At 45.6% G+C, this 26278-nt stretch overlaps 1 protein-coding gene across 8 annotated transcripts in view; it reads right to left on the reverse strand.

Moving 5' to 3' along the window:
• Positions 1 to 26278, reverse strand: part of AFF2 (ALF transcription elongation factor 2) — a 458181-nt gene that overhangs the window by 289890 nt on the left and 142013 nt on the right. For 4 of the 8 annotated variants that reach the window (XM_081792749.1, XM_081792747.1, XM_081792745.1 and 1 more), the window contains exons 2-3: positions 16365 to 16485; positions 6305 to 7165 (exon numbers count right to left, since the gene is read on the reverse strand). In XM_081792749.1, the coding sequence (XP_081648875.1) occupies positions 6305 to 7165; positions 16365 to 16485 (982 nt within the window). Of the gene's footprint in view, positions 1 to 6304; positions 7166 to 16352; positions 16486 to 26278 lie in introns of all 8 variants that reach the window. The other 4 variants (XM_081792748.1, XM_081792746.1, XM_081792744.1 and 1 more) reach the window with 1 other exon arrangement.

The raw sequence follows: 26278 nt of genomic DNA on the forward strand, positions 1-26278 counted from the left end.
ATTAAGGATGACTTAAATTTGCAGAGTGTAAGAATCAAAGGTTGTTGTTTTTTGTTGTTGTTTTTTTAGTGGAAGAAGAATAAATCAATCTTTTGGCTTCTTTCCGACCAAAAGAATGCTAAAAGTAACAAGGGATTTAAAAGCACAGAACACCAAGACAGTTGTGCTGAACCGAATAGCCCAATTCATTGCAAACATGGAATGTGGAAATAGCAGACATTGTTCCAGGACACTGGTGGCTAGAATCACTTACATGGAGTCTTACAAGAGAAAATACAGACCCTAAAGAACAGGATTTGAGGAAATGAGAAGGAACAACAACAACAACAAAAAACACACACAGAAAACCGGGGATCTACAAGCCCTTCACCAAGCCAAAGTTGAGCTCTATTCCTCAGCTTGCCTAGTGCTAACGAGCAAATGGATGGAAAGGGACAACGAAGGGCAGGGGCACCCAGGAAAGACAGCTTGGTTGAGTACAACCATTTTGGCACAACTTTAGAGAGAGCCTTGGGAAAGCATGTTGAGAAGCTGAGGTCTACAGAGTAAGAAAGGAGATGTGCTTTCTTTTTTCAAAGAATGTTTATTTATTTTTGAGACAGAGAGAGAGAGAGTGTGTGTGTGTGTGTGCAAGCAGGAGAGGCAAAGAGAAAAAAGGGGAGAGGGAGAATCCCAAGCAGGGTCCGTGCTGCCAGCCGTAGAGCCCAATGCGGGGCTCGAACTCATGAACCGTGAGCCGAAACTAAAGTCAGACAATTAACCGACTGAGCCGCCCGGGCACCCCAGAAATGAGATGTGCTTTCTTGAAAGGGAGTAGAGAGCACTGGAGCTCGGAAGTTACTGCTTGAGCTGGTGAGAGCACTTGGCTTGAGACAGTTTCTAGGTTGCCACACATGAAGCCTTTGGGAAAGTCAAGTTTCAAGTTCACCATTACCATCTGGTTGCCACATCACCCAGGCATTCAAGACACCTAGAAGGCAGCCTTTTGAGCCCTATCTTACTTTGGTGCCATAACCCCACAGCTGCAGACAAACTGGCCTATCTTCAGAATGTATCTTCTGTGTTCTTACCTCCCTTTTTGGTACCTGTCATTCTCTCCATCCATCCCTATTCGCACAAATACGAACTGCCCTCCTGATCCCTCTTCACCTACTGTAATCCCACCCAGGATTCAAGGTCAAGTTCAAAATGTATCTTGCATTCTATCTCTGTAAGACCTCCCGGGGTTACTCCTCTGTGTCAATGGCTGGCGAAACACCCCAAGACCGTGAGGATGGTCTCAGCCGCCCCTCCCCAAGACACCCTACCTGATCACCCAGCACCTCTGACCTCTCCATCATGAACAGTGCAAGGCTCCGTGTTCTATCTGTATCACCGGTTTTCCTTCTCAGATGCCTCCCTGGGGCCACTTCAGCCAGCTTAGGGAGACACTGAAGTTATGAGGGGATGAAGACGTGTGGTAAGGAAAATGAATTTTATTTTTTTTTTTATTTTTTTAAATGTTTTTATTTATTTTTGAGACACAGAGAGACAGAACATGAGCAGGGGAGTGGCAGAGAGAGAGGGAGACACAGAATCCGAAGCAGGCTCCAGGCTCTGAGCTGTCAGCACAGAGCCCGACGCGGGGCTTGAACTCATGGAGTGTGAGATCATGACCTGAGCTGAAGTCAGACGCTTAACCGACTGAGCCACCCAGGCGCCCCACGGAAAATGAATTTTAACACCAATGACACCATGCCGTTGGAGACGTCGTCAAAAAGCACAAACGCAAAGCAACCACTAGGGGATGGACTGACAGAGGACATACAAAACTTTCTGGATCCTATGCTTGTATGGACTGAATGCTAAGATCAGTCCCGATGGGGTGGGAAGAAGACTGCCTGGGTGCTATTTTATTTCCGTGACAGTGGGCCCCCAAATAAATAAACTCGTGATGCACATCAAGTGGCAAATGCTCGGCCTGGTTGCACACAGCAACCTTCCCTGAAGGAGCTGCCTCAGTGGTTCCTGTGGAGCTGCCTGGGCACATCCGGCACCTGAGTGCTAAGTTCCCAGCATCCTCAGCGGTTCTCCCCCAAGGGACTTGAGCTTCCCCATCTACCTCACAATACATAAAGCTAATTATACCCACTGTGTTCACTGCATAGGACACACAACAAAACGGGCAGTCACAAATGTGAGCAACAGCTTTGCAGCCGGTTGACAAAACCAGCCACTAAAATAAGCGAACGCCAGATCCCATCATTCCTATGGGTTCCATCAAACTTCTCTAAGAGACTCCTAACTTGGAGGCAGCTGGAGCCTCAGATAGCCTTAGGGTCACAGCCAAGAGCGGCTTGCAAGGCAAATGATCCTTTATGGTGATGACACTCCACACGTTAGTATTGTACTTATGAAAGCTTATTGACTTAGGATGGAAATACTTCATACCTGTCACTGGCCCGTTCATTTGCGTGCAATCGTTTACTTCCCGGACAATACTAACAACAAATTGTGCCAAAATGCACAGCTATCTACACCAAAAGATTTGTATCCCAATGAGAAACATAAGCAAAAATGTATGTAATGAAATCACGTATAAAGCTACATTTATTAACAAATTCATTTCCTAATAAAATAGCATCTGCAAGTACCCTCGGTTTCCACTGGATATAAATAGGCCTTTTACTGTTTTCAGATGCAGTTCCCAGAAAATTCTTCTAAGCTCAACTGAAGAACACTTCAGTCTTTTTCTTTTCTCCTTTTTTTTTTTTTGGTTGCCTGGAATGTTAGTAAATTCTGTAAAACTAAGTTTTTAAACAAATTTTGTTCCAAAAGCATGCTTCAGTTGAAAAGCTGACCTTTCGCCATAAAGTTGGTTAGACTTCTAGAACCCTTCTTACTGATACAGAAATTCAAAGAAGTCAGGAAATATGTCAAGGATGGGCCATAAGTAACACTTCTCCACTCCAGACACAAGCACAGACACGGAAAAGAACAAGGGCATAGGCACGTGCTCGTATCATTTCAATAATAGTTTGTGTCTCCCAACTCACTAATATATTAGTATCTGCTTATTTGTGTATCTTAGAACGCGGTCTGTTTCCTGGGCATTCAGCCCCCCACTGCTCCCAAATGCACTTCACCAACACACGGGTCGACCTCCTCTCACTAGAACCAGGGACAGAGATGAGAATACACAAAGAGACCCTCTTTGTGACTGCTCTCTGGACAAGCCCTTTTAAGTAATAACTCCAAGGAATGCTGCCACTCATCAACGATGGCTACTTTGACTGGGGACCCAGAACACAACGCCTGGACCTCTCGGCGCCAGGGACCGGGCTGAATTCTAATGCTAAGTGCTTTTGAAAAGTGCATCAAGATTTAATAGGGTGAATTTCCAGCCTTGGTCAGAGTTTCAGCCACATAAATTCCATTAGGTGCAAAGCTCCATAATGCTCCACCCCGTCTATATTTATGCCCATGTTTTAACCTACACCCTTCTGAGCTCCCTGTCAGGCTGTCAATCTCCGGTTTCCTTTCCTCCTACCCTTGGTTTTCATACTACCTTTGAAGCCAGGGTGTTCTCCTGACTTGAGGGCCCTAAGCTTGTGTCTACCCCTCTTTCAAATCCTTTCTTGAGACCAATATTTTAAAATAAGTACTCTCTTCACTGATCTCTTGCCGTGACTCTATTGCACCTGACCCATTTTTCATACAAGGCTCTACCAAAGTCTATTTGTACTGTCACCAAAGGCTGCGTGCACACAGGCTGCTCCTTGGATCATCGTCTCCAGAGTGAAGATAGCTCAGACTCTCTTTGGAAATGTACCTCTCACTGGTGTGCCAGAGTGCTGAGCAAAAGCATGAAGTCGTTTCTGAATCTGGGTCAACCACGTTGTGAATGTAGAAGAGAGGGGATTACAACAGAGTGAATCTCACTGGGTCTGTGACTTGTCACTCCGCTAATGAGGTATGGACATAGGCTGACAGACCCCTTGATGGGCCAGTACAACTCCCAGGCCAGTCCTGAGTGATGGCACTGCCGTGGGAGGAGGGAACACCACCAGGTACCAGGGCAAGAGAACGGACAAGAACAATATCCCAGCCTCTCATTATACTCCTCTCTCAATGCACGTTTCCTTGTGGATGTTAAGTATTACAATCCTGTGTGAAGTCATCCAGTGGAAATTAGGATTAGGACTTCCCAATGACTGTGCAGGAGCAGAGCAGAACGAGACACGGGCGATTAGAGTCCAATTAAAGAGATACAATGAACAATGGATTTTCTAGCAACCGTTTACCTTTTCCGTGTGAGTTGCTTCACACCGCGGCTTCGAAAATGTACTCAAGTAACCAATTTTCAAATTCATTCTCACTCAGCAAACATTTATTAAGTCGCTACCACGTACCAGGCATTGCTAGGCGCTCGGGATACAGAGAAGAATGGGACGTTCCTTGCTCTCAAGGAGCTCACAGTCTAATAGAGGACACAGACACATCAACGGGTAGCTATGATACACGAAGTAAGTGCCAGTCAAGGGGTACGTAAGGCGCTAGAGGACTCCAGAGGGAGCAGTCTGTAGTAGGCCTGGTGGAATTAGGGAAGCTTTCACAGAGAAAGGAACAATCGGGTAGACCTAAAGGAGGAACAGGACCTCACCGGAAGACAAGGGAGGGTGGGGACAGATGCTCTAGGCCGAGAGAACAGCAGGCACGAAAGCAAGGAAGCGTGACAACGCGTGGCATGACGGGGAGCCACAGGCAGCTCCACGTGGCTGGGATTTCATCTGCGCACGAAGAGACGGTGAAACGTGAAGTCAGAGGAGAAGCATGGAATCGGCGTGAAGAGCTTTGTACGCGGGACTAAGAGATTTGGACCTTGTCCGGGGAGCGATGAGGAGGCGCGGAAGAATGCAAAGCAGGGGTGACATGGCTACGTCAGCCCACTGGGTCAGCCTGAATGGAGGATGGTCTGGAAAAGAGGTGACACTAGAGGGAGGGAGAGCAGATAGGAGGGGCTGTCTGTGGGTGCCCACGGGCGCTCCGAAGGCGGTGAGGGTGAAGAGGTGACAGGCTGGGGAGATACCCAGGGGGAAGCTTGACAAGACTTGATGAATGATGAGAAGCGAAACCGCCTCAGAAATGAAACAGTATTAAAAACACGCATGCGGAAAATACAACCCTCAGCCCCACCCCTCCCCTTCTTTTGTGTTCCCATCATCCTCTGACATCCCCACATCTGCTGAGTACGGATAACGGCGGAAGGGCCAGAGGTGCACATGGTCAGACTTCTGTAATTGAGACACCACTACCTCAGAATCTGCAACAATTCACACAGACTGTCTGTGACTCCTACTGAGTAAGAATTTCAACCTACTTTCTTCCTCTGTGTCTTTTCAAGCCTTTAAGAACCAGTAACAGGAATCCAATCTAAAAGCAGTGGCTTCTTCCAATCAAGACTTGAGGAGCAGTAGGCAGCCGCTTACATGGTGGTGTCTGAGGGGCACCCAATATATGTCCCCCACCCAGGGACCACAAGGCCCGGGATCCAATCATAAGCGATCCATTCCTTTGGGAGAGGCTTTGGTCCCTCCGACTTCTCTTTTATAAGGCAATGACTCCTGAGATGGGTAGGACAGTTAGTCATTCTAAACCCAGCGGCACTGTGGTTGAGCATATGCCTTTGGCTTTGACAGAAGGGGTCAAGGTAGTGTGAGAGGGCTATGTAGGTACCTGCAGAGGAGGGTGGTGCAGAAGGGAGGACTGAGGGATACAGAGGATAACGTTAGGATCTTGCCAAGGAATAGCCCCCACAAGCACTCAAGAAACTAAGATGCTTAAGGAACGCCTTCCACTTCCGATGCCAGCAAATCACACTTGTACAGTCTTGTACCTTAAGGAACTTCTGTGTTTTATGCTTATGACCTGCTACTTGCTAGTGAAGGCCTACGGTGGCTCACAATCTTTTCAGGGACCTCATACTGCTTACGACCAATTACAATCTCCAGTGTTACTAACCTGTACATATTGCTACAGGTACACTCTCTGAAACTATTTTAGAAGTCCAAATTTTCATTCACTCAGACTGACCTTGTCTGCTGCCATTCCACATTACGGAGATTTAACTGTATTTGCAGAATGTTAATCAGTCAAGTCACAAGCCACAGAAGATCAAGACTCAGACTCTGACCTTGAAGAGTCTCATCTACGGCTCAAGAAGGTAAATAAGAGGTGCTTGTGAATACTTGATTATAGAGGTGAGAGAAGTGAACTAAAAAGAAAAAAAAAGAAAGAAACAAACAAAACTTGAAAAATTACTTACTTCACTTGTTTGGAGAATCGTGAACTTGGGCAGTTTGGGCTTTGAACTGGCCGCACTGGGTTTTCCATCCAACAGTGATCCGAATGACAGATTCCCAAAGCTGTTCTCGAATTCAATGGAAGGTTTCAGTGTCGGAGGGATGTCCGGTGCCTGGTCCTGGCCATCCATGGGTCTGACATACGCGGTCGGTTTTTGCTGCCCCATGTTTGTTTTGCAGTAAAGCCCTGGTGGAAAGTTCTGAACCGAAAGGCCACTGCTGGGAGCTAACAAAGAGGAGGCAACTAGGGGAGACCCAGGAGCGTGCACTGTAAATTCAGATTCTTCCGGCGAGACGGACTGAAAGATTTCTTTGAAAGCATCCCCTCCGCTGGACTTGAGGCTATTGTCTTCCTTCGCAGATGGGTTTGACTCTTCGGTGGCCCCGACCTGAGGCTGTTCAGCCGGGTAGACGAAGAAGTCTTCCAGTCGGGCTTGGGGCTGGTCTTGCGCAGGCAGCTGCATCTTGTTTGGCTGGCTACTGGCCTGGCTGGCTGGTACAAGGCTAGCGTTATGACCATCCCGTGGCCAGTCAGCTTTTGATTTCCTGTTGCCGTGTATTAGAGTGGAATTCAGTATCACGACAGAAGGCGGAGGCATTGGGGCCGAGGGGTGAGTGTTATCCTGGTGAGGCGGGAGCATTCGGTTCTTTTGCTCGGGGAGAAAGCTTGGCTCGTTTTTGTTGATGGGAGGCTGGGGCACAGAATTCTTTGGGATTCCCACTAGATGATTCTGATTAGAATGGTTAGTTAGCAAATCCTTCATCTCATCATAGTTTCCCAGCGTGTTCTGGACTCGGTTGGCAAGTGCATCACCTTTGTTTGTCTAAAATAACAAAAAGATGGGGGTGGGAGGAGAGAGAATGAATAGGTTTGTGTTTCCTAATGTTAATGTTTCAAACAGATGTCCTAAGCAGACTAGCATATAGGGTTCTTTAAAATTCTCATGCTGCCGTATAATTTCATACTTTTCATGTGCTATGTAAGAAAAAAAAAAAAACCCCAATAACACTATGGAAAGAGCCTCTTGGAAGGAGCTGTGTGATTAACGTTTGTATACTCCCTGGCCTATCCTTAAACGTGCTCATTGGGAGAAAGTTTTAAATGACGTCGCTGAAGAATTTTATTAGCAAAATAACTTCTTTTAGGTCAGAGGAGCTGAACCGTTACATTCCGCGTTGTGAGGGACAACTTCAGCCTGGTGAGCCCGGGAATTGTAATGGAACATTCGACTTATGTTTGTTCTTGACACGTCAGCCCTTTGCGCCACATTATACCATGAAAAAGGCTTAGCCCATTGGATAAGGAAGTCGGTGAAATCGTGCGGTCGTGAATATATTGGTTCAGAAAAGCTCAACATCTAATTGAGCTAACGTGACTAAAGCGAATCTAATTCCTTTTAATGAAAGGACTGTATAAATTACTAGTGTCTGCCTACACATTCTGGGGGCAACTGTGTTTACGTATTGATGATTCATACTCGTTTGCTTTGAAATGGTGCAATTGTTCATCAACACTGACTCAAGCTCTCCTGTGTGTTTTCAATGATTCAGAAAAAAAATTTATTCAAGGACTTAAACCGCTGCTTACGTAAATCAAAACAAAGTCCGATTTCCAAAGTGATGTTGGCCACTAAATCGTTCTGTGGGCAATCAACATACCGGCTCTATCTTCCCCTGCAGGAAATACTAATCTTGTTAAAATGGCTGTGGTTGTTCTTAAAACAATTAAGTTCCTGCATGGGTTTCTGTAATACAGAAAGCACAGCTATCAGAACTAGAAAACGGTGGCTAGCTATATACTTGGAAATGACTTTGACAAAAGCTCAGCTGTTCATCTCCGAGAGCGCCTTTGTATAATTCCCTTTACCTGCCCAAAGGTGTTCTCAAAACAAGCGGTTGAATTCAGAAGGGCAGAGGACTTCTTTGTGCTTAGGCTGCACTATCCGGGCCCAAGATATTGCAATGAAACACGGCTACTGGCATCCGTGGGGCCATGTGGCGGCAGGACCACCGGATGGGGAAGACAGCCGCCCTACGTCACCTCTGGCTCCCAGGAGCCATCGGCGTGCCCTCCATGCAGGGGAGGCAGTGACAACTTCCCCATGGATACCGCCTCCACTGCAGATGGAGGTTGAACATCTCAGGTTTCTCATTTGCCCTTAACACAGCCCCATCTCCCGGCATACTCGGGGGTGTGCCTACCCAGGCCTGGGATTTCAGACTAAACCTAGGCTGTATGGCCGTGTGCTGTTCTCTGTATGTGACGATGGAAGAGGGCACAGATGAATGGAGGGTGAAGGGCAGGAAATGGATGAAATCACCCAGAGAAAGAAAATACAGAACGAGAGGATCAGGCTCAGGAGGCAGCCCCGGGGAACGTCGACCTTTAAGCGACTGAGAAAAGAAGAGGAACCGGCAAAGGATACCAAGAAGGAGCGACCAGAGAGGGAATCAAAATCAAACTGGTGACCTTGGCCCCGCTGTTAACATGGTCTCCATAGAGTGTATTCAGTATCCAACTCACAGCATGTGTGAAGTCATAGAAGACATTTCCAAAGAAGTGAGGGCAATTAGGGAAATCCGATTCCAGAGATTAAGGAAAAGTATGTTAAATATATGCTAAAAGGGTTCTGTCAGGGAGGGGGCATTTTAGAGATCCAATAGATGTCCATTTGAGTTTTCCTATCCACGAGAACATCTGATATGGCCTCACATGCAACATTGGTGCTAAAGCAGCGATGAAACAATTAACATTCCATATAATCCTCAGCCGAATAATCGCTCCGTTTTCAGAAGTACTTTTGAAAGGCATATTTAATAGATAGATATGAGCAGAACTCATTTTTATTCCCTGAAAAATCCCTACGTTTGTCCATTTTAATGGGATAAACTAGTCTTCAGCTAAGGTCAGAATAAACTTTGTATATACAGTGGGGTCTCCTTTGATGACGTTGTACAAACGAACCATTTGGGTAGCAGCCGAAACCAGTCTCCCTCCTATTCAGACCCTAAATTCAAAACAAGGAGATCTCATCATGCTGAAAGCCCAGTACAAATTTGATGCAAACTTTAAATACTTGCAAAGTTGTTCTGGTCCCGCAAACAGTTTACCTCTTGGGTCAGATTATTGCTTAACGAACACTAACACCTGGCTGTCTCCAAATGTCTGAACTGTTTATTTCCCATTTCAAACACCTTTAGTTTACATTGTCTCATTTTAATGAATTTGGACATGCTTCCTTCCCTTAGACAAAGAGAATTCTATAAGCTGAGTGCTTTTCCTTTTTGCCTTAGCTACCAGGAAGCTCAAAGCTCAACTTACCCAACTTTCACTGAAAGGTTACTGGACTTTCATTGAAAGTTCATTGAATTTCCACTGAAACGGAGTTCTACAGAATCAGAACCTTGCCTCGTGATATCAAAAAGACCACCACAATACCTCAAAGCCCCTGAGAAGTAATTCACTCTCTCCGGGCCAACACAATCAAGTCTCAAGAAACTTGAGACTCATCTGCTTGCAAGCAAGCTAGTTTAGCAGCAAAAAAAGGGGCCACCCACACTCATCTTTTCTTCAATGGAGAGAACATTGGTTAGGTTTTAATGTCTCTTTATTAACTTCTACTGTTATAATGATCTGGGCTTCCAATGCATGCTAAGATTTTTTTCCCATCTCTAGGTTTTGAAATTAGGAGACCTTCTAACCTGGCCAATGTCTAAAACTGTATCTACGTAAATAAAATCAGAGGAAAATTAAAAGTTCTCTCAATACGTCCAGAAGGTCAACCTCCTACCATACAGGGTACGCTACAGTAATGATTTCTTTTCCTGCATAAAACCATGAGCTCTTAAAAGTCAAAGACCACCTTTTGTTCACCTTTATATCCTCAAGGCTTAGCACCACGTCAGATGCACATCAGGTACTCAAAAACTCGTTGCTAACACGAACAGAATCAAATTATAATTCATACCTTACCTATATCAAAATAAAGGATTTGCAACAGCTTGGAGTAAAAGGTACATCAAGAGAAAAGCAAAAGCCAGGCTACCTTGGTTACCGTGATTGAACATTCAATTGAACTTTGAGTTTCCTGGTAGCTAAGGCAAAAAGGAAAAGCTCCCAGCTTATAGAATTCTCTTTGTCAGATGGAAGGAAGCAGACATATCTTAATTTATTAAATAAGACAAATGGCTTTCAGATACTAAAACGTAATAGGAATTCTTCTCATTGGTTCAGTTACAAGAACCTCTGTACAATAAAACCATTTTTTTCAGCCGCAATCTCACAGAAGATGCAAAGATGATCTTTATGTGGCTTTTTCTTACAATGACAAAAAAACGAGAGTGTTGCCTTAAAGTCTAACTCGGTGAAGGCATATCTCTATGTGGAGTTAGGGGGCTAGGCTAATGGCTCCAGGTGCGGGGATTTCCTGTGCACAAATGACCTGGGGGCGGAGCCGAGACAACTTGGAGGAATGAAGGGACGTCCACTCCCTTAGACTAGCTTCCTCACAGAGCAATGGTCTCAGAGGGACTCGTGAGCGGAACTGCACAGCAGACAGTTCGAGGTTGAGTTCACTGGCGACACTTTCTGAGTTGCTGATCGAAGGAAGAAGATCCACATGCTTTGCATAACAGACGTGCTGCGGCTACAGGTAGGAATTACCATGGTCATGCTTAAGACACATACTGGCAAATTCAACACAGTCACGAGGCAGGGTTAGGACAGAGGACACACAGACACATAGCCTCAAAAAGTCCACCACTGAACGATCTCCGAATAATCAGCAGTACAGTCCAGGTCGCCTGAGTCGCCTCTCTGCCTCTCCACCACCAGAGCTGGGTAACTGTCAACCAGTTTTTAAGTTTCTCAAGATGTAGCTATGAGAGCTACCAGACAGAAAACCCAATGGGGCCTGAAATACATTTGTGCACACCCGCACGATGCACTCTCATTATACACCACAGCAACTTGTGATTCACACTCCACATGTTCTGTTTCACCCTCCGGAGTCTTAGTAATCCTATTAAGGAGCAAGGTATCCTTGGCAGTCCTGATTGGACATTATAAACATGGCAAAAATGAAATTTAGCCGTTTCAATCAATTACAGCCTTCTTTCAATAGGCCGATTCTTTCCTTCCCGTGCTAGATAATTGGTTGATTCTTAAAGGTAACCTCTGCAGCTATTACTTTCTAAGTAATCACAATTTCTCCATCATCAAGGAAATGCATTTTCCAAGTATATTCAGGCATAAATTACACGTCTGGTTTGTGGCTCATGACTAACAGCACTCCTCCATTTAAGCTTTTTGCCTCTCATTACTTTAGGAAATGCAAAGTTGCCTCAGTTTGCTTCTAATGCTATCTACAAATCAGTAAGTAGAAGTTCATTGCAAGACTAAGGTCCTAGGAGGCTATTTGTACCATGGCATTTCTTTTTAATAAAAGTCACAAAATAATTTAAGTTTGGGGGCTCATTTTTTCCTTTTATTTCATTGTGGCTAATGCGTGTGATTTAGTAATTCCTTTTTCTCTAATTGTAATAGTTTTACAGTTAATCTCTCTAAGCTGTAAGTTGTTATTTCTTTCTTTAATTATAGTAACAATGGTCTCTTGAACTTGTACAGCACTTGCCAGATTTCAAAGCAAGGTCTCCCAGCTCGTTTGACTTGATCCTTACAACACGCACATGACTCAACAGAGCAGCTCTGATCTCAGTCTGCCTTCTACCTCCCCGACCCAAATGACCTTGGGTAAGCCACTTAATCTCTCTGTGCCTTGCTTTCCTCATTCTTGTAGAGCTGCAAAGAGCTAGAAATTGTTAGTTGTTGTTGCTTTCTCATCATTATTATTATCAGGGATTCTTTTATATCAGGTATTCTTATTCAGTTCTCAGAGGAGGAAACTATAGGTCAGAGGAACGAAGTTTCTTCACCCAAGTCACACAGGAAGTAAGCTTATCAGGTCTTCTGACCTCCTATGGGAGGATAAACAGCTTCCTGTGACAGATACTGAACCACACAGAACTGGGTCTAGATTCATCACTTACATGGATATGAAGCAGCAGAGAAGTCACCTCGCCTCTCTGAGCCTCAAATTCCTTGTGGTCAACATGAGGAAAATGAGTACTCCGGCTGCCATAAGGACTAAACACACATGTATAAAGCCCTAGCACGTGCCTGGCATTCGGTAGGCACTTGATACATGCCAGGTCCTTGTCCCGCCCAGTCTTTCCACACTAACCTGACATGGCAAAGAGCTTCAGAGTCTTCAAGTGCTTTTGAAGACATCTTTTTCAGCACCACAGCACAAAGTCAGATTTGAAAGTTATAAGCGAAAAACGCAGCCATCACCAACCAAATCTAGGGGTGGTCAACATTCTTTCCATTCTGGGAACGGTACGGGTGAAGCAAAGAACGGAAAGAAACCAGCCAGGCTGATAAGAGATCACCATTTCTTCTAACTGCCAAGAAAGGGCAGTGGGTCTTAGGGACCAATACTCACTGGCTACTTTATGAACTACCAACACCATTGGACAACTCATCAGGCCGCGTTGTAGGCTTCAAGATGGCAAGAAGTTTCCTGAAAGTCCCGATCCACCACCAGGAGTTCTGATTTTTAATTTGATAAGCATTCCTACCACAACCCTAAGGAAGGGGTTATGGTATGTCCTTGTCTCTACCAGTGGACCGTGGGCCAGCTCTAAAACTCCCATTGCCACTGGCATGTCCAGATACTCCAAGGGTGTCCATACTAGTCCAGGCTCGGGGAGTTTATGGAGATGCATACCAGTTCTAGTATCATAGTATGAGAGGAAAGGAAAGGTATACTCCCCAGTGATCTCCCAGGGAACCCTGAACATGGACACAGCACAAGATGGCAGCTGATCATCAAAGCAATGGTGGAAGAAAGAATTCCTAGGTCATCAACCAATAGCTTAATTCCTTTCCTATACAGTCTTGAGAAGAACAAAAGCTCTTCCTGATCAAGAAGCATAAAGACAACAGGCTACTAATCACACAACAGCCTGGCTCTAGGCTAGACTAATGTTCCCATCTAGTGTCCCTACCTGATATACCCTTGTCATAGCAAGACAGATGACTTTCGAAAACTTCTGACAATGTTGATAACAGGTTTTTTAATAACTGCCTACTCAAAAATATACTGCTTACATCTAAAAGTGAACATGCATCTGTATCACAGGCCTTGTTAACAAGAGATGGCATTTACCATAAAGATACAAGACCATTAATTCAACATGACTTAAATTATAAAGGGGGGAGGATAAGCCAAGGGTCCCATGCCTCATAATAGTGTTGGGCATGAAGTAGATTTTGAATTTTAAGCATGACTCTTGAGGAAAGCTGACTTTTCTAACTCATCCAAAGATAAGACATAAAACTCATCTGGTTATTCCTCTTAAGAAGGGACAAGGCATCTATCATCCTTGGACTCTCCTCCATTTTCCGGAAAAAATGGAGGCCACAACATCTTGCCCTTCCCCCAGTCTTTATTCTACTCTCCTGCTTTGCTCTCAACCTAATATTCCTTCCCACTCTTCCTCACCATGGCTGGTCACCCTTCACACACTCTTGATTTTGCGTTTGCTCATCTCCTCTGGGAGCCTGCCCCACTCATCACCTCTTCCTCCACTACCTTCACCCTCTCCCTCTCGACGGACATCGGGTCCTTCCCATCAATCTCTAAATGTGTTCACATTTCTCTCATTATTAAAAACAAGGCCTCTTGCATTCCATATAATTTCTTCCCTTACATTCTAACTTACCTTCCTTTCTTCCTCCCTCCATACAAAAACCCGCTGCCTTTCTTTCTTTTACCACCTCCCATTTACTCCCCAACCCCAGGCAGTTTGGCTTACCTGCAGTGAGCACCACCATCAACAATTAAACGACTCTCCCTAAGGTCAATGACCCCCTCCCCCTTAACTACCAAACCAACAGCCACTTTCCAGTCCTGACCTTTCCTGGCCACTCAGACACAGATAACTAACAAATCCTTCCTCTATAAAACCCTGTATCCCCTTGACTTCTATTAAATGATTCTCTTCTTCTCTTCCTACCTCTGTGATCATTCACTCCTTCTTTAGGTTCCTTTCCTGGCTTCTACTTTGCCACCTTGCTTACTGCTTCAATGTTGCTGTTCCCAAGATTCTGACTTTGTCCCTCTTACTCAGTCATCTGATAGCTTCTACCCCCCTGCCTGCTAACACCAAACTCTCTCTCTTGACCACTCTCATTAGCTCCAGATCCCTCCGTCCAATGCCTACTGGATATCTCTCCCTTCATATCCCACTGGCATGGTCAAAACAGAATTATGTTTTTTCTCCACAAGTACCAACCCTGTTTCCTCCTCAACAGTCTGTTAGTGAGACTGCCATACTCTCAAGTCAAAAATACGGGCATCATTCATTCCTGTCCCACACTTCCCACATCCACGCAGGCACCCAGTCTCAGCATTTCAACCCACTTGCTCTACCTTAAATCTTGCCTTCCATGAACTCCCCTTAGCTGACTACAAGGGCCTCTTTATCTGCCTCTAGTTTCCTTACCTCCAACCCACTCTCCATGCTTCCAACATCACCTTTAAAGTTCTTTGTCTGTCCTGGACGTGCCCTTACTTAAGAGCTCTCAGTGACTTCTCTTCACGTGCGGAATTGGGTCCAAACTCCTTGGCACGAGGTACAAATCTTCACGAACCTCTCCCCAGCCCATCTCTGTAGCAGTTACCACGCAGTCACGCCTTCACTCACCATGATGATGTCTACCACTGGGCAAGGAAGTCCTTGAGGGCAGGGACTAGGTCTTGTTCCTCTTTGTACCTTAGTCTAAGACGTGACTAGCACGTAGTGGGCCTTCAGTAAGTGTTTGCTAAACCGATCATATCCCTAAATACGTGCATTCAAAGGCACTGTATACATTAAATAAACGGAGATAGGAAAAACGCTTTTTGAAGGATTATACTATTATTGACAGATTGCAAAGCGGTAGGTTAGGTGGCCTAACTCTCTTGGCCAGACTCACCGAACTTGGAAGGCACCTGAGTCTTAGTCGAGAGCTGCCTACTTATCACAAACAAGGCAGCAAGACTCTGGTCTCACTGGTCACCGATCCAAACAGCTTACTCTCTACCCCAAAGTGGTATTTGTGCCTATGCTGTCCTTCCTTTCCTTTTCCAGAAGTCATTGTCTTCTAATTGGTGCCCTTCGAAAATCACAACTCTCAAAAATTTTCTCTATTGTTGTTTTAACTCTTACATCAGTTTTGTTTCATTACAGAAAATTACACTGCTACTAAATCGCAATAAACACCAACCAGCTGCCAGCAATTCCACAAGATTCTTCCCCCAAACCCCACACATAGAAAGTTCAGCAGTATGAGTGTTGCCGGAGCTACAAACTAGCTAGAATACCACCAGAATGTCAAGCCAGCTACACCAGCCGCTCTGGCTGAGGCGATCTCTTAATCCAGGATTGGTAAGCACCGGAGAAAACGACTGGCTTTTCCCTTTCTCCTAGAGCAACGATTTTCAAAGAGCACTCAAACCACTCAATGGCTGCTAGTAATATAAAATGGAAAAGGAAAGCACTGGCCTTGCTAGCAATGGACGGCATTGACCGGGAGGAGAAAGAGACATAGCCGTTGACATTCTGATGAAGTCTTCAGGGGCTGCCTTGCTGATAGCCAGAGTGGGGATAAGCGCCAAGGGGGCACTGCTTGCTGTAGGAAGTGCTGGGCGGGAGAGAACTCCTTGGAGACGGGAAGTCTCACTAGTTCCTTTCAAATCTGACGGTACTCCCCAAAGAAGACAGAATTTGTCTCTGAAGGCTTCCTCAGAAACCTGCGATTGCTCCCAATACAGTGTATGTACATATTTCGTTTGTGAAATATATTCTCCTGGAAATGATTCGGGTGCTTTAAAAATAGATTAAACGTTGATTAGTGTGTTCAAAAATGTAACAAGCAAGCATTTTCCAGAAAGATAAATTACATACATATTCAGCTACCTTGTAGGGCTCCCCAAAAAGATCAAAGCCTGAAGAAAAGAGATCGTCTTCTTGCTGGACTTCTTGATTCCTCCGCTCCCATTCCCTTTTTTTAAGGGCACTACGGTCTTGTTCATAGTGACTGATATGAAAAAAAAAAGACAAAAGGAGAAAAAGATTAATTAGTCACTTAAGTCATTCAGCACTCCCTTGTCATCAATAAGAAGAAAAACAATGCAAGGCAACGCTCCCCAAACAGATACCATATAGAGAGCAGAGAAATCTTTTCTTGACCCCCAGTGGGTTTAAGATCCCAGCCAGTTCTTTGGAATACAGAAGAAAATGGAAACTTGCTGATTAGAAATCCTACTCATGCCCACTTAAGCACTGCAGAATCCTCTTTCCTTGTCCTTGCTTGAGTGCTACAGGCAATTAGAGGCTCCCCAAAAGTCAGTCCACTGCACAGAAAGGTCCTGAATTCAAGTTGCTCTGTCGCCAATGGCTCAGGGCTCAGAATTCACAGATACTACAAAGTCCTAAGGGGAAGGGATTAACCAATATGTCACAGACAAACCGTGACTCGGATTGTTAGAGTGAGCCCGTTGTAATGAAATCACAGGAGAGTCAAAGGACTCATTCACTCACACTCCTTCTCACACTGGTCGTGTCGTTTTGGCCTTCTCATAGTTTGTGTCACAGGTGACAGCCTTTTAAGGAAACTCTTCAAAAGAAAGGTGCCTGGCTTGAAGTCCAAACCACTAACAATTAAAGAAGGTGATTAAGAGCCTTGAACGACGTTAAGGCACACGTTCTAGAAACACTGTATAGCTCTGTGACTCATTGCATTTCAGGCTTTCCCATGGGAGGTTCAGTACAAAAGCTTCCAGACAATACCTAAGATGTACTCCAGGACCTTGAATTTTATAGAAGGAAATGCTTCCTGATGAAGAAAACAGTTGTCTTCTTCATCAGGCAAGAACGTACACGTTAAACTACAACGTGGGGGCACCTGGGTGGCTCAGTCGGTTAAGCGTCCGACTCTTGGTTTCAGCTCAGGTAATGATCTCGTGGTCGTGAGATCAAGCCCTGTGCCGGGCTCTGCACCGGGCATGGAGCCTGCTTAAGATTCTCTCTCCCCCTCAGCCTTTCCTCCACCACACCTGTGCACTCTCTCTCTCAAAATAAACAAACAAACAAACAATAATCCGGAAGTCTCAAAAGTAGTGAATTCTTTTTGTCCATTGGGTTTCCCCGTCCCCTGATTTTGACTGAAATCTTACTCAAAGCGAGTACATATATGCTGGGCAAATTTAAATTATATGAACGTACGTAAAATGCCTAACAGGTGCTGTACAAATGTTGCTTTCCTTCCCCATGTTAATACCGCCATGTTAAGACTTAATTAGATAATTGGCATGCAAATGAACATAATAGCTAAAGGAATTACAAGAGATACGCTGATCTAAGAGTACAGTCGACGGGTTTTGAATACATCCCAAACCTTAATGCCTATCCTTGGGAGCCGAGTCTCCTCATGAGTATCAGAACTTTTAATTTACAAAATAAGGGCACAGAGCATGAAATATCCACGGCAGCTTAACTAGATATTGATATACGTGGAGTGTGAGATGCCACTACACTTAATCATCCACCTTTCTCCACGGGAATCCTTGAACTGACACATTCAAAGTGACTCTGATAGCCTTCTCTTCCGAATCAACAACACTTCATTTCTCCGATCTAAAAAGTGGCAACATTTAAAGGATGTTCCAACGTACATTATGCTTTCACAATACAAACAATGCCAGACACAGAGGAGCTCGCCGGGCCGGTCGCAAGAGTGCTCGGCAAATGGTATCGTACACTGCCCGGGAAAACACAAAGACCCTCCGGAGCGCCACACAAAGCCCAGACCCCACATCTGGGCCCCGCCGGTCAAGAACGAGGCCAAGTCCAGATACCGGAAGGAAGGCGGCCTACGTCTCGTAGTCTCAGACACCGTCCACAGATATTACGGTCGCTGGCGTCAGCTCTCATTTCCACCCACGAGTTGAGATCAGAACCCCAACCGGTTACCACCGTGTTGGAGGGCCGCTGTGGGAATCCGCCAGACCTGGCGACGTCTTCAGACCGTGCACACGGATCCCGAGGTTCGACCTCAGCACCATCCGCGGGCCGCTCGTAACCCAAGCCCGTCATCCGTGTGTCAAAATGTAAGAAAGAGAGGGCGTCAGGCGTGGAGGGGGACGAACGAGTTAAAGCAGTACCGGGGGGGGGGGGGGTGGAGGAAGGCCTGTCACAAAGGAAGACACCTCATTTCCTTGCCCTTCCCCAGCACGCGACTCTACATGCAGAAACAAGAGCCCACACGTCCGAGGAACGCAAGCAAGACGCCCGTTTTCTAGCCCTCCGTTCATTCTGCGCACCCGACGGCCCAGAATGACAGGCCCACGGGTCACGTTTAATCCTCCCGCGAAGGGAACCGAAGCCCTCCGGTGCCCCGGCTTGGCGAACCACCTTCCTTCTCCTCTGAGGGAAAAGGCAGAATTCAACCCCTGAAGGAACAGAAGGGGAAGGAGAAGCAAAGGAGACGGCGCTTGGACTCGCGCGCCAACCGTCCAAGCGGCCGGCAGCCGGGGCACCTCCGGGCGCTTTCTTAGGAGGCTCTTGGCTCCGTTCTGCAGCAGCGCATTAGCCACCAAATTCCAGATGGAAACGCGAAGAGCAGACTGAGGGCGCACAGGGGTGTTATCTGGCGCCGGGAAACTGCCTGCTGCACTTTGTAACCCGCGTCACGGAGGACGGTTAAAGCCTCGCATCTCTGGCGAGAATGAATGTCATCTCCACAGAGCTCCCCCACCCTCGGAAGGCAACCGAGTCTCTGCAACGCGTTCCCCTTTCGCTGGGCACGGCCTTGTGCTGAAAGCTTCACCCGGCGAGGTCTGATGAGGAACGAACTACGCGGTGGCGAGGCTTTCGCGGCGGGGAACGTCACCGATTTCTGACTGAAACCAGAATTAGTAACTCGAAGCACCGGCTAATTAAGACCACAGCCATGTATTTAGCCTCTTGTTATACCTACTGCAGTTTATAATTATGAGGCCCTCTTTATCTACTCAATTAAAGTGCTTCTGATTCACGCAGGTCGTGTGGGAACGTGTGAGCCCCGCAGAGGCCCCAGGAAACTCTGTGACCGTCCCCTGATGACTGGATGTACCTTCACCCTCCCAGGCTCGTTTCCCAGAGGAAAGAAGGGCTCCACAGCCCATGAAGAAACGCTCAAGCCAGAAATCAGGATTAATCACCATATTATTGGTCCGAACAATCCAAATTTACTCACCCTGATGAGGACGGGGAGGGTTGAGCCAAAACTCAAGGCCTCTCCCTGATAGCAAGTTATACAATGTTCTTCCAACTTTTTACTCCAGGAAATGATGAAATTGGTCACATTACAGTGGTATGAAAACCACCAAACACCCACAACTCAATTCAGTCTTAATTATCCGAAGGTCGAGAGAGAGAGAGAGAGAGAGAGAGAGAGAGAGAGAGAGAGTTCTCTCTCCAGAGCCCCTCTCCCTTTTGGAATCCGTGCAAGGCGTGAGGGTGAGAAGCTTCTCTCTAGAATGGGGCTTTTCTGTTAGCTCCGATTTTGCCCACCCGTCTGTTGCCCTGGCCTCAATGACAGAGAGATTGCCCTCCTTAACACGGGAGGAAGCTAAGACCCTCCTGAGAAGGGCGGGGGGGTTCCTGCCAAGGCCTCACCCAGGTAAACGCAAAGGTGACTTCTCCTTCTCACTCAGATACTCTCCCATCCTGGCACTTAAACCCGATCACGTACACAGGCAACTCCCATTTTCATCACCAGAAGCCACAGGTGCACTCCGAGGGCGAGAAAACCCAGAGCACATGCAGATTCGCTGAGATCGAGAAAGTTCCATTGTGCTGTCTTCATTAGCTCACAGTGGTAGCACAGTCGGGCTGACGGCACAGGCTAGTCTTTTAGAACAAAGGCTGTCAGAACAGGAAGAGACCGTAGCAATCATGCAGTCCCGGTCTCTTCATTTTACAGATGAGGAAATTGAGCTCAGAAAGGTAATGGGCCTCGCAGCAGGTCTGTGGCGGCACCAGGAGGCAAGAACCAGGTTTTCCAGAGCCCAAATGAGTCTCTTCCAAATACCCCACGCTCTGTCTCTTCTGCCGCCCGGGCTTCCATCGAGAAGAAGTATCAGTCCCATCTGCACTCTGTGGGTCAACTTTCCTCAGGATTGTCTTTGATTAGAAATTGCCAGTAGGAAAAACCTTTAGGAATTTAATTTGGATTCGAGTATAGAAAAACCATTCGTTTCCTTATACCAAACGTACAGACCCTAAAGGGATTGTAAAAATTAACTACATCTGTGGGGAGAAGCTGAGCGAGGGAGAGTAAAACCCAGTTGAAGTCCATTTGCTTTGTGGATTCCATGAAGTTCAAAAATCATCCTTTGCCTAATTGAGTTATTTTACAAAGCTAGTTGGGGACACATTAATAAAAAACACTGATATCTTTAAATGACCAGCTTGTTTAAAAACACTGCTAACTAATACAGGATTTACTCATTTTCTAATTCAACTGGCACTAAAATACCTTGGGTTTTTTTGGCTAATATCTTTGTAAAGGCATAAAAAATACATATTTAATTCACCCAAGAGACAAACGTAAGCTATAACTCACTCCTTATGGTGATCCTGAATGAATCTCTGCCTTCTATGAGATTTGTATTTATACTCACTACATGTTCCAGAGCTCCAAGTGGCACTTTTTTTTCAGTAGCTAGTCCTATTTTTAATTTGACATTGACCTAATCTTTACAAAGCTTCTGTTAGTAAGAAAGAAAGAGAAAGAAAGAAAGAAAGAAAGAAAGAATGAATCTCGGCTATTCGATTCCCTCAAAATCACCCCCAAGTTATATACTGTGGGCACTTAAATGTAAAGTGCTAAATTCAAAACTCTGAAATAAAGCTAAAAGCAGGTCATAGTTGTTTTACACATCTAGGGGAGACACATGAGGACCTGGGATCTGGACATGTGAACATGGCCTTGAAAAGGAGTTTCTACAATCAGTAGAACCTCTAAGTCATGTTCAGACAGCAGGATTCATTGAGACCTCTGCACACAACCAGTCTCTTCAGCAAATGGACTCCCTACAGACGGTGGCTCTCATTAAAAAAAAAAAAATCGAGGGTGCCTGGGTGGCTCAGTACGTTTAGCATCCAACTTCGGCTTAGGTCATGATCTTGCGGCCTGTGTGCTGACAGCTCAGAGCCTGGAATCTGCTTTGGATTCTGTGTCTCCCTCTCTGTCCTCCTCCGCTCATGCTCTCTGTCTCTCTCTCGAAGTAAATAAATAAACATTAAAACAATTTTTTAAATACATTTAAAAAATCGAGATCGGAACAAAAAGGAGACATTTACTCTACACATCTGTCAGCTGCCCTTGCGGCCACGCCAATTTCTTTAGGTCTTAGGGAAATGGGGCAGTGCTTATTCTTAGAGTTTTCTTAAATCTGTGCTTTATATTTTTAACATTTATTTAGTTTTGAGAGACAGAGAGAGAGAGAGACAGACAGACAGACAGAAAGGGGGGAGGGGCAGAGAGAGAGAGGGAGACAGAGGATCCAAAGCAGGCTCTGTGCTGTGTAGGCTCACAGAGCCGATGTGAGGCTCAAACTCAGGAACCGTGAAATCATGACCTGAGCCGAAATCAAGAGTCAGCCGCCTAACTGAGCCACCCAGGCGCCTCTAATCTGTGCTTTTTTAAAACAACGTACACACCAATACTCCCAGAAGTCCTGGCAGGAAACTGGCTCAATATTTCCTTGTAGAGGCATCTCAGGGATACCCCTGTTCCCTCCACCTCTGGGAACAAAAGCAAAAATTCAGATCATGCAGAAGCTTTGCCAAGGTCATCTTCCAGTGCGGTGAGGCAGACATTCCAAGAACCACTCTCCTCGTCTTAAGTCTGTCACTTAGCTCCCCTTAACTCCCAGTCCCCACCCTCTCATTTAAAAACAAATTATTAACAGTCTTCACTGAGATATAATTCACATATCATGCAATTCACCCACTTAAAGTGTACAACCCAGTGGTTTTCAGCATATTCACAGAGTTCTGCAACTATCGTCGTGATACAGGTTTAGACTATTTTCATAGCTCCAAAAAGAAGCCCTCTACCCTTTGGTGATCGCCCCCCACCACCTCCCATCCAGCCTAGCCCTAAGCAACCACTGATCTGCTTTCTCTCTGACTTGGGTTATTCCGGATATTTCATATGCACGGAATCATGTAACATGTGGTCTTTCGTGCCTGACGTCTTTCACATGGCATGGTATTTTCAAGGTCCATCCATCCTGTAGCATGGATCAGTACTCCACTGTGTATTCCTGGTCCCGTGTTACTCCATGCTCATTAAGGGGGTTCATTCCTGGGAGCTTACAATGATTTCACCGGGGTGTAAAGCTTCCTATACACAAACAAGCAATGGCAAATACAGATATTGTGAGGAAAATGCTTTTAAAAAGTGTTTGCCTTAGGGGCGCCTGAGTGGCTCAGTCGGTTCAGAGTCCAACGCTTGATTTCAGCTTAGGTTGTGATCTCATGGTTCAGGAGCTCAAGCCCCACATCGGGCTCTGTGCTGGCAGCCCGGAGCCTGCTTGGGATTCTCTTTCTCCTTCTGTCTCTGCCCCTCCCCCACTCACACATTCTCTTTCTGAAAATAAAGACTTTTTTTTTAAAGTGTTTGCCTTAGGCTTAGCATAAAATTATTCTGACTAGCCGATGAAACTCCCCAAATGCTGCATTACTTCTAACATATATCCAATACTCAAGCGGTAAAGACAATTGATCACATCTAGGGATGGCAAAGACCTAGTAAAAACCAAACCCGACAGCAACCAAATAAACAGGTTCTGTGGTTCCTGAAGATTCTGCAGGGTGTCCAGAAATGACGGCACCCAGATTCAGAAGATCCAAGCCGGGGCCCTACCTCTTTCACTTCGACGTCGCTCGATCATTTCTAAAGCACTTTCCATTTCTAAGCCTCAGTTTTGTTATTTGTAAGATGGGAATCATCTTTCTCTTCCCTCTTCCTGCAGGTGGTGTAAAGGTTGAACACGATGGGGGGTGAGAAAGGGTCCTGTAAACTACTAGGAGCTGCTCACATTGTCATGGGCGAGACCACTGGTACCCTGACCATACTTCACCTTCATGACACAAAACTTCACTGCACGTTGGTTCACGTGCACCTCACCAACGTCTGGCAAATTAGCAGGGCAGGGAATATTGTTTCCTTTTAAGGATGGGAAACAGAGGCTTGGAAAATTGCTCCAGACTATGAGACAGGGCACCACTCATCTGATTCCTAACCCAGGGCTCTTTCAAAAAGTCTGAGATACTGCTACAGGGCCCACGAAGTCCATCAGATATCCCCTGGGAATTTTTCTCCATAGACTCAAAACTGATCTTTGTGATAGAGGCACCAAATGCCCAGACTCAATTCACAAACTAATACTGACATGAGGCTTAAAATCGTACCTGTTCAATTAAAGTATTTTTTCTTTTTTTAAGATTTTCTTTTTTTAAAGTTTATTTTATTTATTTTGAGAGAGGGAGAGACAGAGAGAGAGCATGAGTGGGTAAGGGGCAGAGAAAGAGGGGGAGAGAGAGGGAGAGGGAGAGGGAGAGGGAGAGAGAGAGAGAGAGAGAGAGAGAGAGAGAGAGAGAGAGAGAGAGAATTCCAAGCAGGCTCCACGCTGTCAGTGCAGAGCCCGACGTGGGACTTGAACCCACGAACCTTGAGATCATGACCTGAGCATAAATGGGACGCTTAACCAACTGAGCCACTGAGGTGCCCCTAATTTAAAATATTTCTAAATATTCTCAATCTTCTATCATCTGGCTCTCACCGTTGGCTGTGCACGGGAATCACCCAGGGAAGACTTTATAAATCCTCATGCCCAGGTCACGTGCCAAGACCAAGTGCATCAGAATCGCCCAGAGTGGGTCTCAGGCATCCAATATGAAACAACTTCTGGTCTTCATATATCGGATCATTCATATATAATCTCCTTTATTGGACCCATTTGGGCATGCTTAAATCTGATGGGCCTAACATGAAGGTAAATCAAGAACCAGGCTGTGTAGGGAACAGATGTATTCTATTATGCAGAAATCTACATTGCTAATCTATGTCAGCAGACATGCCTTGAAGGCAAAAAGCCGTTATTACAAGCATAGACCTGTCAGGCAGAACAACACTAACACCAACAGCGACTCTCTGTTGATGCCTTGCTCCGTGCCAGGCACCAAGATAGGCATTCTGTGACCATGATCTTACTGAATCCTCACAAAAACTCCGATGAGGTACCTACCATCCTCACTTTGCAGATGAGGAAACTGAGCTGCACGAAACCCAGGGAGGTTAACAGGCCCAGCATCACACAATTCGTACGTGGTGCCAGCAGAATCGCCGTGGAGGCTGCTAGAATCCCGAGGCTGCCCCCTTAGCCTAAAAGACGACGCTAGTAGGTCGAATATGGATGTTGATGATCAATAATATTCTAAGAGTGCACTAAAATTCCATTTTTGGAGGATTCCATTTTAATGGAAGTGCCACTTTTATACAGCATGACCATGAGTCCGGCAGCCGGAAGGTTCCCATCCGCCTGCAGCAGCATTCAGCTTATCAATAACTTTCTAGAAGCCTGTTGAAATGTACTTTAAAGGCAGTCTTTGCATTGAAATTAAATTCGTTTGTCCTCACCCACTATAACCGTTGGTGAAGAGACACGGTCCAATATCCATGACTGCCAGAGAGAGGGATCTGTCTCCGCACCAAGTGTTAGTTTCCTCCTCTCCTCGACAGCTCACAATGTGTTAGCTCTCCGTTGACAACAATGTGCCTGTATCTCCTTCAACTTCACGTCAAGCACCCCTCCTCTTCCATACTCAGGCACCCCGCTACAAGAAGACCGTGCTGCACAATACATACATAAACATCCCCAAGTTTCTTTTCTGCTTTCATAACATTTTCTGCGGTTAAGCGTCCCTTTTCCATTTTTATTGCAAATCACTTAAAGAGAACTCTACTTCTGATCCATTCGTCAAAAATGAGAATTCACTATCACTTCTTCTGGCTCATTGACCCCTCGGTAGCACAATCCAGTGTCTTACAAGCACTGCACATTCAATGTGGCCAAACCAAGAGAGCGGCGAACAACTGCATGACTCAGAACCTTTCACAAGGACTTCCCGAAGACGAGTAAGGGCCTGGAGTGGATAGAATCGCTACGAATATCCGCGGTGAGAGAGTGAATACAGTAAATGTATGTACTTATAGATTTAGGACTCTTGAATTGGTTCAAGCATTAAAACTATAAACAAATCAAAATGCTACACAGCATCCTCACTCCCACTCTTGCAAGTACCTATCCTGTTCACCACTGCCAATCAAACGTAACCATTTTTATTATTTTCTTGTTTATTCGTCCACTGTTTCTTTGTGTACTCTTTAGTGTCGACTTGAAATGATCTCATTTATAGTTCTTTCTTTAAATTAACCAGAGTTGAGACTAGTGCTGAGCTTTAAGGAGCTTCTGGATCTAAGACTTGATCTGCTTGAAGGGAATTTTCGTCATCAGAAGTGATTTCAGGGGCGCCTGGGTGGCTCAGTCGGTTGGGCGTCCGACTTCGGCTCAGGTCACAATCTCATGGTTCGTGGGTTCGAGCCCCACGTCAGGCTCTGTGCTGGCAGCTGGAAGCCTGTAGCCTGCTTCGGATTCTGTGTCTCTTTCTTTCTCTGCCCCTCCCCTGCTCACGCTCTGTCTCTCTCTTTCAAAAATGAATAAACATTTTAAAAAAATTTTTTAAAGAAATGATTCCGTGGAAAACAACAAAAAAGA

Source organism: Panthera onca, chromosome X, assembly GCF_046562875.1.
Source record: "Panthera onca isolate mPanOnc1 chromosome X, mPanOnc1 haplotype 2, whole genome shotgun sequence".
NCBI lineage: Eukaryota > Metazoa > Chordata > Mammalia > Carnivora > Felidae > Panthera > Panthera onca.